The sequence below is a fragment of the Strix aluco genome, chromosome Z (assembly GCF_031877795.1).
Source record: "Strix aluco isolate bStrAlu1 chromosome Z, bStrAlu1.hap1, whole genome shotgun sequence".
Classification (NCBI taxonomy): Eukaryota; Metazoa; Chordata; class Aves; order Strigiformes; family Strigidae; genus Strix; species Strix aluco.
The window spans coordinates 77,066,151-77,080,801 of NC_133971.1; the positions used below are offsets into that span (position 1 = coordinate 77,066,151).

The following is a 14,651-nucleotide window of genomic DNA, read 5'->3' on the forward strand; positions in this document are numbered from 1 at the left end:
AAGACTGGGGTAAATGTATATGGTATCCTCAGTGTGAAACACAGCTATCAGCAGAAAATAACTTGTGATATCTAAAGATAGTATACTTTATCTGGAAAGATGCAAATTTTTTCCCACGACATAAAGTAATTAAATATTTTCTGAGGAAATTTCAACACTGACAAAAAAGCCAGTATTAAGATTTCAGCTCTATTTTGATCTAACAAGAGGTAAATGTCTTTTAATTTACATATTACTTCACTGGGTGCATTCTCTGGCTGAAAATCATCAGAATGTACCTGGCAGTTCACAGGGAAATAAATTTAACGGTTGTACTTCAAACTAAACTTTAGAGCATAGTAATCAGATCCAGTAGTAAAGCCTCCAAGTAGACAACCTGCATGTAAATATATGTCTTAATCCATACTTTTTTTTTTCTGTTTTTTGAATACCTGTGATAACGTGTTATCTACTCATTCTCCTGGAAAAAAACATTAATCTCCTCTGTAGGCATGAAGACATGTGCTTCTCTCCCCCATTAAAAATCTCTCCAAACTCTCTGATTAGTTACTTACATGAAGAAGTTAGTTAAGACTGAAGCCCAGCATGAACTTTTAATTTCTTGTGCATGTTATGCAGTTTATGTTGTTGAATATGTGCACAATGCACAGCAGTAAAACAGAGACAAAACAAATTTCCTTGTAGCATGAGATTTTAAGATCTCAGGAAGCATGCATACAGGGTGATGCATCAGCTTTGCTCCTCTTAAGGAATATACACAGTTTGGTGCTTGTGTACATGTAACGAAAGCAGACAGAAGTCACTTCTTGACTTCTTTATTTGATTTTAACAGATACAACGCATTTATTAAAATAGAATAGAGAAAATAATTTGATGGGCTTTTAATACTGTTCTTTCACTTGCAAAACAAATTAGATTGGTAGTTTCTGCAATTTAATCCCAAACATTCTATTTACAGAGGCAGGCTGTGTTTAAAGTGACAGTTATGAAATAATGATTATATTTGTTATTGAAAGATCTGCCAATAAACTCATGCAGAGTTATGATTGCATCACTACTTCCTGGTAACGGCCACATTTACAACCTGACTCATCTAGGATTTTACATCTGTTACTTTAAGAAAAGTATTTTGCAAATATTTTTAATCCTCAAGAGAAAGATTTTATTTCAACAGTATAAAAAGCAGCTTTCTATTGTTAAACAATTTGGTAGTAGTAGTAAAAAAAAAAAATCCATTTGTCACATTTACATTCTAAAATTTGTAGGTATCTTTTGTGTAGCACAAATACAGGCCACATAATAACTGCAGCAGGAGATGGAAATTTGGAGAAAGCTGCTTCTGAGGATTGGTTCTTCCAGAAATTCAGTGCAGACATCTGAACTTTTATTTCACAGTTCCTTTTATCTGAGCTAATAATTCTGTTACTGTACTTGTCAATCAGTGAAGCGTTCTAATTTAGCCTGTAGTGATTTAAAATTCCCAATATTAGTCTGCACCATTAGCGTCGGGCTCATAGACTGAAGTTCAACCAGGTAGCAACTAACAGCATCCAAGCAAACATTTGTGAATTGTCGCCTGTAAAGAAAACATAGAAAAATGACAGGCTATTTTTTGTTTCTGAATTCAACTAAAATAGAAAGTGAGTATTCTTTGAGTCTTAATGGAATAACATATCAGCAAAACATCTGTCAGCTACTTTTAAGTATTTAACCATTTATTAGAAAAATTGACTTTTGAAATCTAATGCTTTGACTAAGGTATAATGGGAAAATAAATGAATCACTACTATTTGTGTGATTTTAAATGTAAACAAAACACGATACAGTTAATAGCAACATGAAATATTTAATATTTAGCTATTACTTTAGATATGAACACAATCAATGTATACGTTATTAATTTAGGCAGCCATTTAAATAACTAAAATTAGTATCAAATCACAATTTAGGTACTAATATCTAAGTAGATACTAAAATTAGACAATATTCTCTAAATATTGTTCTAATAAGTTAGAGTACTTAAAGTAGCTAACCATAAAAGACAAAAAAAGTAAGAAAATATGAATATTAACTCTGTATGTGAATAGGGGGTATTTACATGTATTTTTAAGAGAATCAGAAAAATTTATGGTTAGAAGAGTTATCAAGACTTTGCCCAGTTCTGCTTGTTCTTTCTGAGACAAGACAGTTCTGACTAAAGTTGGTACAGTCTATTCACAAAAGTTGCCAAAGCTAGATTCCATAATACACATGCAATTTGTTCAAGTACATAACTATTCTTTTAGCTAGAAAATTTTTCTAATATTAAACCTAAATTCTTTCCTGTTGCAGACTAAGCTGAATTTTAGTCTTGTGGAGAGTGATTCACCACCCACCTCTTAAAAACAATTTGGGAAGATCTATACCCATGTTTAGGCTTCTCTTTTCCTTAATACAAGAACTCAGAGCTTCTAGCCTTTCTTAATTAAAGAGTTCACTGTTTCAGACACAAAATGCCTGATTGTAGTTCTTCCCCACTTTCCCGGATTACCTCAGATTTGTCTGTACTACTTCTTAAAGTATGTTGCCAAAATTTACAAATACTCCTCTGAGTACCTCATGAATCTTCAATGAAGTGGAAAAAACTTCAAGTAGTTTGTAAGGAGGACCCTACAAATTTCTACCAACTGTTTTTGGATGAGGAGTCTCAGTACTCACTGCTAGGAAAGAAATACTAAATTCACAGCAAAAAAAAAAAAAAAGAAAACCTTTGGGGATTGCTGAAGTGCAATGTTTTATCTTTTTCACTATTTACTAGGATATAGTTGCCTCTCTTACCTCAGAAGTACTCTGCTTGGATCATGTACATATCCTGATAATAATACATGAATACACTCTAAAAGGTGTAAAGGCTTTTTCATTCTATTCCAACATGGGTCCTAAAAAAAAAGATTTCAAAATATTAAGGAGACAAATATTAAGGAGACAAGGAGAAAGAGAAGTGTGTGTACACACAAATTGTCAGCTGTGGTAATTATTTATTAATTGTAACAAAAATGTAAGAGAAATGGGAATTCTATCTTAATCTATATTAAGTCTATATTTAAGTACTATTTTGAGTTTAGAGTACCAAACCATATGAATTTAACTCAGTTTTCCGTTACCTAACAGTCCGTAAAGTAAGATTTTAGGAAGTTCTGAATTCCTTACACTGCAAGGAATCTGAGTAAGAAGCAGCAAGTCGATTACCTTTGTTTTAATTCTGTTTGTTTGTTCCAGAAACAAAAAGTTAAAAATATGACTTCCTATTCTTTATGCCTATTGCATCAATAGATTAGACAAGATGTAGTAATATAGCAAATTTTAGTCATTAATAGGAAACAAATAAAATTAATATATTCAAGATACGCAGTTTCTCCAGCAACATAACAATTCTAATACTATTTAATCCTAAATCAGATTTAGGTGAAGTAAAAGGATTAACTATTTTCCTCATACTTTAGGATTGAAGTGAATAAAATCAACAGGGAAAAAAAAAACAGCATTAAGAGCTTTTGAGTGAAGAAAGAGAACAGAAGGATATGAAGCTGATATTTTGATCTATCACACCTTACATTATTTTATGTTTCCCACTAAAGACAGAACTTGATAGTAGCTGAAAACAAAATTTTTATTTTGTGGCTATTTTCCTTACCCGTGCTTTAAACAACTGGTCATATACTTCAAGCAGCCTTGGCAATGGCACTCCAATTTCTTGCATGGTATATGTTACAAAACCTACATCCCAGTTCAAAGTGCAGACCTGTTGCTCTAGAAACTGCACTAAAAAATCTGGAGAACAAAAATAATGGGATGTTTAGATTCCAACTTGTTAATGGGAGTCTAGCAAAGAAAGGCATTTGAAAGTGATTTACTCTAAGTTTAATCTTCTGTCTTCCTCACAGTTTGTACCTTTCTCCTGTGAAGCACATATAATAGTTGCCCCCAGTCTGCAGTGAGGGAAGGACATGCAAAATGTAACTACCTCCAAAGATGGTATTAAGCTATCAGCAATGCATGACAGGGATTACTCAGTACCAAGTACTTTATTACAGTTCTGCCATGGAACTATGCTGTTCAGAAACGTTTATTAACTTTTGTTTCAGCACAAAAGAACATATTTCATTTGCCAGAATAGCCAGCAACACTACTGCATCTTTTATCATGTTTAAGTGTCAGTAACAACAATATATTGTTCAGCACAATATATTTTTCTATTACAATACTAAAATATTTTACAATATATTCTCCAGGTTTTTATATAGTACCAAGTTGTCAAAATATGTGAGCATCTCAAAAGCGGAAGGAAGCTCCAAAAAGGATCCTGAAATCTCCTGAATTGTTTTTAGAATCTGCCCCTGCAGATAGCAGTAGATACCATCAAAAGACAGCAGATAAATGTGGCTGCTTAGAATCTTACTGTATGTGTGAATACACATTTTTACTTTGTATTTGATACAAACAGAATTTACTACTTTCTAAAATGGCATCTGCACAGCCATCCAGAAAGAACTGTTGCTGCCTTCTAAGCTTCATTTACTTCCCATTCAGGGTGAAAATCTCAATTCTGGTTAAATCCCTAGAAAAATTCTAGAAAAACTGCACCTGTAAAAACTAATGGTTTTGTAATGATACAATTATACTGTGTTTACAAAATTAGAGGCCAATAGGAATTCTATTTCTACTTTTTGTTAAACCTCCCTCTTCTCAATCCCTTGTCAAAATCACTGTAATAATGAGCAAGTATCACAAAGCTTTTGTTCCTAATTTCCTGGACAAAACTGAAAAGTACTATGCAGCTACCCTCAAAATCAACTCCATCACTACTGACAGTTGAAATTATTTGTGAAATTTTTCGCTGTAGCTGAAACAACAAATTACTAACGTAATAATGTATCACAAAATTATCCATATTCTTTCCTAAAAAAAAAAAAAGACATTTCTTAGGTTAAAACTTTTTTAAGAGGCTAAAAAGAAAGCTGAGACCCATTCATGTACTGCATATGTTTATTTACTGTGCTGGCTAAACAACTTGCCTAAAGGAAAGTAACGAGGTGTGCCAGCGTATATCTTTCCAAGCAATACCATCTTCAGACTAAGGGCTTGCATTCTGTCAGCGGGGCTCAGAGACACACTATCGCTCAACTCTGAAAGTAAAAAGAAACAATTTAGAAAGACCTTCAGAGAAACGTTTCACATTTATACATGACTACACTGAGGTACTTAAATTTATTACTAACACATCAAAATCTTACACTATTGTCAGTGCAAAAATCAGCAGGTGTCAGTGCAAACACAACTTTTTCAGGTGTGTATGCATATATATTCACAAATTTTTATCTTTCCTTGAAGTTCTATGCAAATCTACTTAAAAAAAACCCAAAGAACCCCCAAAGCCCCACCACCAAACCCAATGACAACAAACCCACAAAAAACTCAATACCACGTAGCTTTTCCCTCGCTGTCTATGTTGTATGCACAATGGCAACCTCGAGCACAAAATTTGTGAGAAACCAACCAACCAGGAAGAGAGTGAATTACCAACTCTCATGGTAAAGGGTGAGGCAGATTATCACAGCTGAGTGGCTAGACTTGCAAAGCTGTGCCTACTACTCTGCTTCTCTAGAAATGGACAAAACCCTTACACTTCCACTCCAACATTATAAAAGATTCTTTAATATTTGTCACGATAAATGTAACATTTTTATTATAATTTCCTAACAAAACCTGCAGACAAAATTTCACAGGTATTCTGAAGTCCATATATAATGGCATCTAAGAACAAGAATTACTCAAGCCATACATGCAATATGCTCCAATGTATATGTAAAACTATTACTTTCTCGTCCTTTAGGCACACAAGCCTAAGGTAGTACAATCAACAAATTACTAGTTAACTATGCTTACCAAAAATGTTACAGAATAGTCCAGAAAAGATGCATCTCATTTGGACAGCATCAGTAGCAGCACATCACCTTAAAAGCTTTAATTGTACTATTTTCCTATAGTTCTAGCTTGTACCATTCCTAGTCCTTTAAGACCTACCTTTCTCAATGATTTCTTGCCAGAGAGTTTGCACCAAGATAGGATCAGCATGATCCGCACAATGTATAATTGCAAGCTTACACTCTGAAAGCTTAAAAGGGTCAGCAAATTCTCCATACAGCTGAAAGAAAAATTACCAGGCTTTACACTTCCAGTAGGATAAAGATTTTTGAAATCAGCTTTTCTTTATTTTGTATGGTAGACATCAGATTAGTAAAGGTGCATCTGAAGTAACTGCTGTCAAACACTAAATGATTTTTTTTTTACTACATTTAGTTTCACTTCTTAAATACAATCCCCAATTTTATATGAAATTATAATTAATACTCTTAATTTTCTAACTATTTTCCCAATAAATGAAGAAATCTAAGAGACTTAATGAAGAAGATAAACATATGGAAAAAATTAAAGTACTGAAGATTGAAGGAATAACAAAGTACAGAAAAAGTCTAAGCTAACAGACATTCTGAGACCAGGAATGCCAAAGTGTCTATTAGTTTTCCTAGTCAGCATAGGATCATTTTTGCAAAACATTTTTTCCTCCCAAATGTGATAAATTTGACTTTTAATACAGAAATTTTAATCACCTTGGTTATATCCATCAGCTCAGCATCAAGCTGGGAGATTGCATCTTGCACTGAAGAATGATGGGAATACTGCCGTTGTAATGTTTCTTGTATCTGAAGCTGGATCCTCGCAACCTTGTTTAAAAGGAAAATATTTCAAGATTGGATTAATTTAATGAAATCTTAAGAATACAGCCAGAATTAACTTTAAATAATTTAAATGTAGAAATGTTACCATCTTACACCTCAGAGTCTCTTATCAACTATGTAACTTTGCCACATCAGGAAGCCAGCACACAAAACTGTTTCTACAGAATTAGTAGTAAAAATGTGCCAACGACACAAAATGAAATAATGCACTTATGGTGTGTCTTAGATTTAATATTTTTTCTTACATCCATCTTCTCTTCTAGTTCGTGTAGGAATTCACCATCTGCAGCTATAGAGGATATGGCAGTGGAACTTTTGGCACTCAAAATGGCACGTGCAATGTATTCAAGACGCTGCTGAAGAGAAATTTCTGTGCTGCAAAACAAATAACCAAATTAAAATGGGTACTTAATGTAATTATTTGATGATTAATTCTATTCTAACTAGACTCTGAGAATTAGTATACAATTTACCCTGATTTTACTAAATCACAGAATCATAGAACGGTTTGGGTTGGAAGGGACCTTAAAGATCATCTAGTTCCAACCCCCCTGCCATGGGCAGGGACACCTTCCACTAGACCAGGTTGCTCAAAGCCCCGTCCAACCTGGCCTGGAACACTGCCAGGGAGGGGGCAGCCACAGCTTCTCTGGGCAACCTGTGCCAGTGTCTCACCACCTTCACAGTGAAGAATTTCTTCCTTACATCTAATCTAAATCTACCCTCTTTCAGTTTTAATCCATTACCCCTCATCCTATCCCTACACTCCCTGATAAAAGTCCCTCCCCATCTTTCCTGTAGCCCCCTTTAAGTACTGAAAGGCCGCTATAAGGTCTCCCCAGAGCCTTCTCTTCTCCAGGCTGAACAATCCCAAGTCTCAGCCTGGACCTCCTCCAACAGGTCCATGTCCTTTTTATGTTGGGGGCCCCAGAGCTGGACACAGTATTCCAGGTGGGGTCTCACAAAAGTGGAGTAGAGGAGCAGAATCCCCTCCCTCAACTTGCTGGCCACACTTCTCCTGATGCAGCCCAGGATACAGTTGGCTTTCTGGGCGGAGAGCGCACACTGCTGGCTCATATTGAGTTTTCCATCCACCAGTACTCCCAAGTTCTTCTCCGCAGGGCTGTTCTCAATCCACTCATCACCCAGCCTGTATTTGTGCTTGGGATTGCCCTGACCCATGTGCAGGACCTTGCACTTGGCCTTGTTGAACCTCATAAGGTTTGCATGGGCCCACCTCTCCAGCCTGTCCAGGTCCCTCTGGATGGCACATCCCTTCCCTCCAGCGTGTCAACTGCACTGCACAGCTTGGTGTCATCAGCAAACTTGCTGAGGGTGCACTTGATCCCACTGTCCATGTCTCCAACAAAGCTGTCAAACAGCACCTCTCCCAGTATTGACCCCTGAGAAACACCACTCATCACAGCTCTCCACTTGGACATCAAACCATTGACCACAATTCTTTTGAGTGCGACCATCCAGACAATTCCTTATCCACTGAGTGGCCCATCTGTCAAATCCATGTCTCTCCAATTTAGAGACAAGGATGTCGTGTGGGACATTGCCAAATGCTTTGCACAAGTCCAGGTATATGATGTCAGTTGCTCTTCCCTTATCCACCAACACTGTAACCCCGTTGTAAAAGGCCACCAAACTTGTCAGGCACAATTTGCTCTTAGTGAATCCATGTTGGCTGTCACCAATCATGTCCTTATTTAAGATGTACCCTCACATAGTTCCAGAAGGGTCTGTTCCATGATCTTGCCAGGCACAAAGATGAGACTGACTGGTCTGCTGTTCCCTGGGTCTTCCTTTTTTTTCCCTTTTTAAAAATGGAGGTTATGTTTCCCCTTTTCCAGTCAGTGGGAACTTCACCAGACTGCCACAACTTCTCCAATATGATGGATAGTGGCTTAGACACTTCATGCCCCAGTTCCCTCAGAACCCACCGATGCATCTCATCAGGTCCCATGGACTTGTGCACCTTCAGTTTCCTTAGGTGTCTCAAACCAGATCTTCTCCTGCAGTGGGCAGTTCTTCATTGTCTCAGTCACCGCCTTTGCATTCTGTGTCTTGGGCAATGTAGCTGGAGCCCTTGATGGTGAAGACTGAGGCTGAGTCTCCCACTTCCTTCCAGAGAGGGCCCACTTTTTCCCTAGTCTTCCTTTTATCACCAATGTACCTATAGAAGGTTTTTGTGTTGCCCTTGATGTCCCTGGCCAGATTTAGTCCTGTCAGGGCTTTGGCCTTCCTAACCTGGTCCCTCGCTGCTTGGACAGTGTCTCTGTATTCCTCCCAGGCTACCTGTCCTTGCTTCCACACTCTGTAGGCTTCCTTTTTTATGTTTGAGCTTGTCCAGGTGATCCTTGTTCATCCATGCAGGCCTCCTGGTGTTCTTACCTGGCTTCTTCTTTGCTGGAATGTATCGCTCCTGAGCTTGGAGGAGGTGATCCTTGAATATCAACCAGCTTTCCTGGGCCCGTCTTCTCTCCAGGCTTTACCCCACATTCTCTACCCAGCCGATCCCTGAAGAGGCCAAAGTCTGCTCTCCCGTAGTCCAGGGTAACAAGCTTGCTATGCGCCCTCCTTGATGCCCGAAGGATCTTGAACTCCATTTCATGGTCACTGCAGCCAAGACTGCCCTTGAACTTCACACTCTCCACCAGCCCCTCCTTGTTGGTGAGAACAAGGTTCTGCATAGCACCTCTCCTCGTTGGCTTCTCTACCTCTTGGAGAAGGAAGTTATCATCAATGCATCCCAGGGACCTCCTGAATTGCATTTGCCCTGCTGTGTTCTCTCTCCAACAGATATCGGGGTGGTTGAAGTCCGCCATGATGACCAGGGCCTGTGAACATGAGGTTGCTCCTATCTGTCTATAGAGGGGCTCACCTGCTCAGGCTTCCTGGTCGGGTGGCCTGCAGCAGACCCTCACTATAACATCTCCTGTCCCTGCCTTCCCTTTAATCCTGACCCATAAACCCTGGTCAGCTCCTCATCCATCCCCAGGCAGAGCTCCCTGCACTCCAGCTGGTCACTGACACAGAGGGTGACACCCACTCCTCGTCTCCCCTGCGTGTCCTTCCTAAAGAGCCTGTATCCCTCCATTCCAACACTACAGTCATAGGAGCCATCCCACCAGGGATCATTATTCCATAATCATGCAGGACATAATCCAACCATGTAATCCTATTTTTGTTGCAGGCTCAGTTTTAGTGTACTTCTTAACCCAGCACTCCACAGTTATATCATTGCATTATAAAATTCTGTATAAGAAATGACCACTTAGCATATGGTACTTATAAAGAAAAATAATCTCAAGCTGATGTATAATACATAGAATAAACACATAATTTCTTTCCAGTAACAGCCTGGATTAAAAGCTAATATATTCCATTCATTTAAAAATTTTAGCAAACATCTTCTTGTCCTTGCCCTTTTCTTAAAATACCTACACATAAGGCTTTGATTTTTGTTTGTTTGTTTTTTCCCCAATTACCTCAATATATGCCATAGATCACACATAATTCATACCTATGCAGGTCAGCCAACTTAGCCAAGACTCTGGCTGCATTACTAAAATTTCTGTTTTTTTCAAAGTATCTCCACAGTAAATCCATGTAACGGACTTTGTTTTGGTCAATCTTGGTCATCCGCACAAGGTAGGGTTCCAAAAAGGGGGCAGTAACCTGCAAAAGTCATAAAGATAATGTTTATAATTCTTGCTCTCTCCTCTTTTTTAAAGCATCAGCATTATCACAATTAACTCTTCCAGTTCAGTAGAACCCTCCAACAAATTATTTTGTTGTATAGAGATGAGCTCACCTGTAACAGTTTGTCTGCCAAGTCAACTTGTATCAACCAGTTGTAAAGTGCAATACTGAAAAGTTCATCTGTTGAACGCTGAGCCAACTTTAGCATTTGTTCAAACTAAGGGAAGAAAAGGCCAAAGCTGTTATTCCAGAAGTGCTCACATTTCATCAAGCACTGAATAAGTATGCGACAGTACTTAGGTTCACATTATTTGCATAACATCAATTCTATGAACACTCTGTATATAAAGAAACCAATTCATGACAAATCTTGACTTTTATCTACTTTGCTAAACTAGTCCATAATTTTTAAAAAATAATAAAATCTACACTGCTTCAAATAACACTGTTTTCTGGAGTGCAGTCATGACTTTTCTGTGAGTTTCTTACATGGTGCCCTGCTTCTTCATTGCTTAGCATGTTGGGGTCAGATGACAGCATCGGAGGACCTGGCTTTTTGGGTACACTGGGAGACTGAGGAGCAGCTTTACTTTGATTCACTAACTCTTGAAGGGTGTCAGTAATACACTTGTAGCTGTTCAATCTGTACATAGAGAAAAAAAAAAAAAAGCCTCACAATTTTCATTGCAACTATCTATGAAATACTCTTCTCAAATGTTACTGGATGCCTTTGTAAATACAATTACTAAAATTTAGAAAAGGTCAAGTATTGTCAACTAGTTGCCACAATCTAGTTCCTTCTCAGTCATCTTTCTAACAATTATTTCTGTAATGTTCAGATTACAATGTTTACTACATCTATCAGTTTACCCTCTCTTCCAGATTAAGCTGGTACCATATTAATGATGATCAAGGAAAGCATGCTGGGCAAAAACACATATATTGTGTCCCTTGTTATAAAATACTTGTTTGTCATTACCCTGCAAACCTTCCCCAAAAAAGGTCCTTCTCCAGTCACTTGAAATGAAGCACCCCATGTAATGGAAATAAGGTATCCTGAAAACTCACCTCTCTTGAAAAGCTTGGAGTCCAACAACATCCTCTTCTGGTTCTCCATTTTTATAGAAATGAAGGCCAAGACCTTGGGGATCTTTCTTCTCAGCAGCTGTAAGAGAGAGTTCTACTACTCCCTCATAGAAACGCACTAGAAAAAGAAAAAAAAAAAAAAAACAAATATCACTATTCATTGTTGTTTTAAATCTATGACAAAATGGTATGTGACATCAAACACTGTCCATTTTAGCAAGCAAGAAAAAATAAACCCTGTTCACTCCAGTCTGTATCATATAAAGGTTTATGCTTGTACCTAACCTGTGGGATTATATGCAAGTTTGAAGTTACATATTTGTACAGAGGTTGAATCTTGACTGTTAAAAACAGTTATATCTACATTTAAAGTATGTACTAGCTTCTATTGCACAAAACCGGATTCAAAACCATCTTTCAAGACTGCATATTTGGTATAAAACCTTACCTGCAGAAGTACCCTCTGCTTACATACAGTCCAACAATTTTCCTAAAAACATGTTTACCACATATATGAAACAAATGGATGCTGTAATGTGAAATAATTGGATGGGCATGTTTTTATACGGAAATGGGATTTTTAATTGGTTGTTGAAATCTAGAAAGGCTTTAAACAAGAACAGGTTGATATATATTAATTGCTAGAGTTATTAAGAAACTATTTATGGTGAAACACTACAAAATGAGTTGAAAGTTAGTAAAGAAAACAAAAAAAGAAGATGGCACAAAAGGACACTACAGGAACTATTTACCAGAACACGCTCAGTGATTGCCTCTTACCTTGCCTATATTGTGCACAAACATTAGCAAGGTCTACTTGATTGCTGATCTTCTGGTACTGTTGAAGTGATTCTCTTAGCATCTTCTCTTTTTCCGCTTTGCTTTGAGCCTGTCGAGACCGCTGAAGCAGTTCATTTGCCTAAAGACAAATGATGCGAAAACAGATTCACATGCACACATAATGAACAGATCATGGATATTGTTGTAAGTTAATGAGTTATTATTCCAAACTTCAGAGCTGAAACAGTAGAAACATCATCCTCTCAAAAGCACTTAGTAACACCAAGTTTCCAGCAGAAAGACTGTACAACGGCAGTAGAGAATGACTTAAGACTTAACCAACTGATTCCCCATTCTCTCCTCACCAGTTACTTTCTTCAAATTTATTTGAAGAGCTTCAGAAAGTGAAGTTCTTAAACACAATTATCTTCCCGCAAATTCCATGAAACTAGGCAACAGACAGAAAACAAGAGACTACGCTGAAGAAAGACTGGAGTAAGAACACATTTTATCAACATCAAGACAACAGTTTTATTAGATATCACACTGAAGGTAGAGGCCCTATGAACACTACAAATAACTGCAGATGCTGCAAACCAGAGATTGTATCATCTTCAGCATTAATCAACTACAAGACATAAATATGCACACAACCTGCCTGCATTAGCTCTTCTTCTCCTGGAACGACTTGACTGTAATGACTTATAAACTGTCCAACTTATCTCATTTGAACATGTTCTAAAGTTGTGTTTTGGTGCTGTAAAATCTGGAAGTGCACTTACCTTGGAACACACAGCATCATCAGTGCTATAAAGAAAAGGACAGGTATCTTGCAAATGAGAAATGATGCCATCCACAGAAGCATTATCTCTGATATAACAGTTCATGAGAGAAGCAATGAGTGCTCCAGTCAACTCTCGGTCTCTAATTACCAAGTCTTTAAAAGCAGTAATCTTCAGTTGTTCTTGAAGTTCCTGAAGATAGACAGAATTTCATTAGTTTACCAGTGTTTACATTATTCTGTTTAGAGATGTCACAGTGTTACAGCAGCAAAATGAACTGTTTCCAGTAAATAAATACAAAACACCAATGACTAAAGTGCACAGCATAGAAACGCATTATTTAAAATACACATTATATAGCAAAATGGAAATAATAAAGCAAGCCCTATCAATGAAGGCACTAGACCCTTGGATACCAAAGGACCGTGAGAACTCCTCTTAGCAGACTTCCTCTGCCATCTTCACTATATGTCACTTGTTTCAGATCTCTGCGAGTAAGAATGGAATTTGCCGTTTCCCATACTTCACAGGGCACTGTCACTATAAAATGAGTATATCACAGTTTTTAATAATGGGAACCATCTGAGTACTGTCACAGATGAAAAAAAGACATGCATAAAAAGGAGGAATTTAAAAAGTTTGAGGTCTTTATACTTTTTTATATTAAATTACATTGAAGGTGTTTGGATTTTTTTTTTAATTATTAAGAATATTTGCTGACGTAGAATTGTAGTAGTGTCTATGGATGACCACTAACAGCATGAAAATACTATTACAAAAAACTAAAACTACTGAAGACAGAGGAAAAGGTTCTATTTGTTAAACAATTAGTTAACTCCTTGTCCAACTCAAGAGAAAAGCTGCCTGTGTTAGAAATCATGTGAAGAGCTCCAGCTTCTGTGCATTTGTAAAGTTTAAAAATTGTTCTTTTTATCAAAGAATATAACTTCTGAAATAATCTATTTTCCTATGAAGTGCTAAGACAGAATGCCTAGGATTCAAATTAATAGCTTCCTCAAGGGCTGGATTCAAATTCAACATTAGCAAAGGGTACACAGGAGTAGCTGCCACAGTTCGGTAAGTTTCCTTCTTTACAAACAAGGAGAGGTTAAAAGAACTGGGATTGTTTAGCCTGGAGAAAAGAATGCTCCAGAGGCAGTGTGTGGAATCTTACTAATATTTATGGGAAGGTGTAAAGAAGGCAGAGCCAGACTTTTCTCAGTGGTGTCCAGTGGTAGGTCATGACGCAATGGCCAAAAGCTGAAGAAAAGGAAATTACACCTGAAGATAAGAAAAATCTTTTTTACTCCAAAGGTGGTTGAACACTGGAATAGGTTGCCCAGAGAGGCTGTGGAGTCTCCATCTCTGGAGATATTAAAAACCTTACTGGACACAGACCTGGGCAACCTGCTCTAGCTGACCCTGCTTTGAGCAAAGGGGATAGATAATCTCCAGAAGTCCCTTCCAACCTCAGCTGTTCTGTGATACATTCTGGACCTCTACTTAAAAGTGC

At 37.5% G+C, this 14,651-nt stretch overlaps 1 protein-coding gene across 4 annotated transcripts in view; it reads right to left on the reverse strand.

Moving 5' to 3' along the window:
* Positions 1–799: 799 nt before the first annotated feature.
* The window catches only part of NUP155 (nucleoporin 155), a 36,283-nt gene continuing 22,431 nt past the window's right edge, over positions 800–14,651 (reverse strand). For 3 of the 4 annotated variants that reach the window (XM_074812530.1, XM_074812529.1, XM_074812528.1), the window contains 13 exons: positions 13,139–13,330; positions 12,357–12,495; positions 11,559–11,694; positions 10,980–11,133; positions 10,603–10,707; positions 10,312–10,466; positions 7,025–7,154; positions 6,651–6,764; positions 6,064–6,184; positions 5,055–5,165; positions 3,674–3,810; positions 2,818–2,918; positions 800–1,576 (listed from right to left, as the gene is read on the reverse strand). In XM_074812530.1, coding sequence (XP_074668631.1) covers positions 1,435–1,576; positions 2,818–2,918; positions 3,674–3,810; positions 5,055–5,165; positions 6,064–6,184; positions 6,651–6,764; positions 7,025–7,154; positions 10,312–10,466; positions 10,603–10,707; positions 10,980–11,133; positions 11,559–11,694; positions 12,357–12,495; positions 13,139–13,330 — 1,737 coding nt within the window. In that variant the 3' untranslated portion in view covers positions 800–1,434. The remainder of the gene's footprint in view (positions 1,577–2,817; positions 2,919–3,673; positions 3,811–5,054; positions 5,166–6,063; positions 6,185–6,650; positions 6,765–7,024; positions 7,155–10,311; positions 10,467–10,602; positions 10,708–10,979; positions 11,134–11,558; positions 11,695–12,356; positions 12,496–13,138; positions 13,331–14,651) is intronic. The other variant, XR_012621643.1, reaches the window with a different exon arrangement.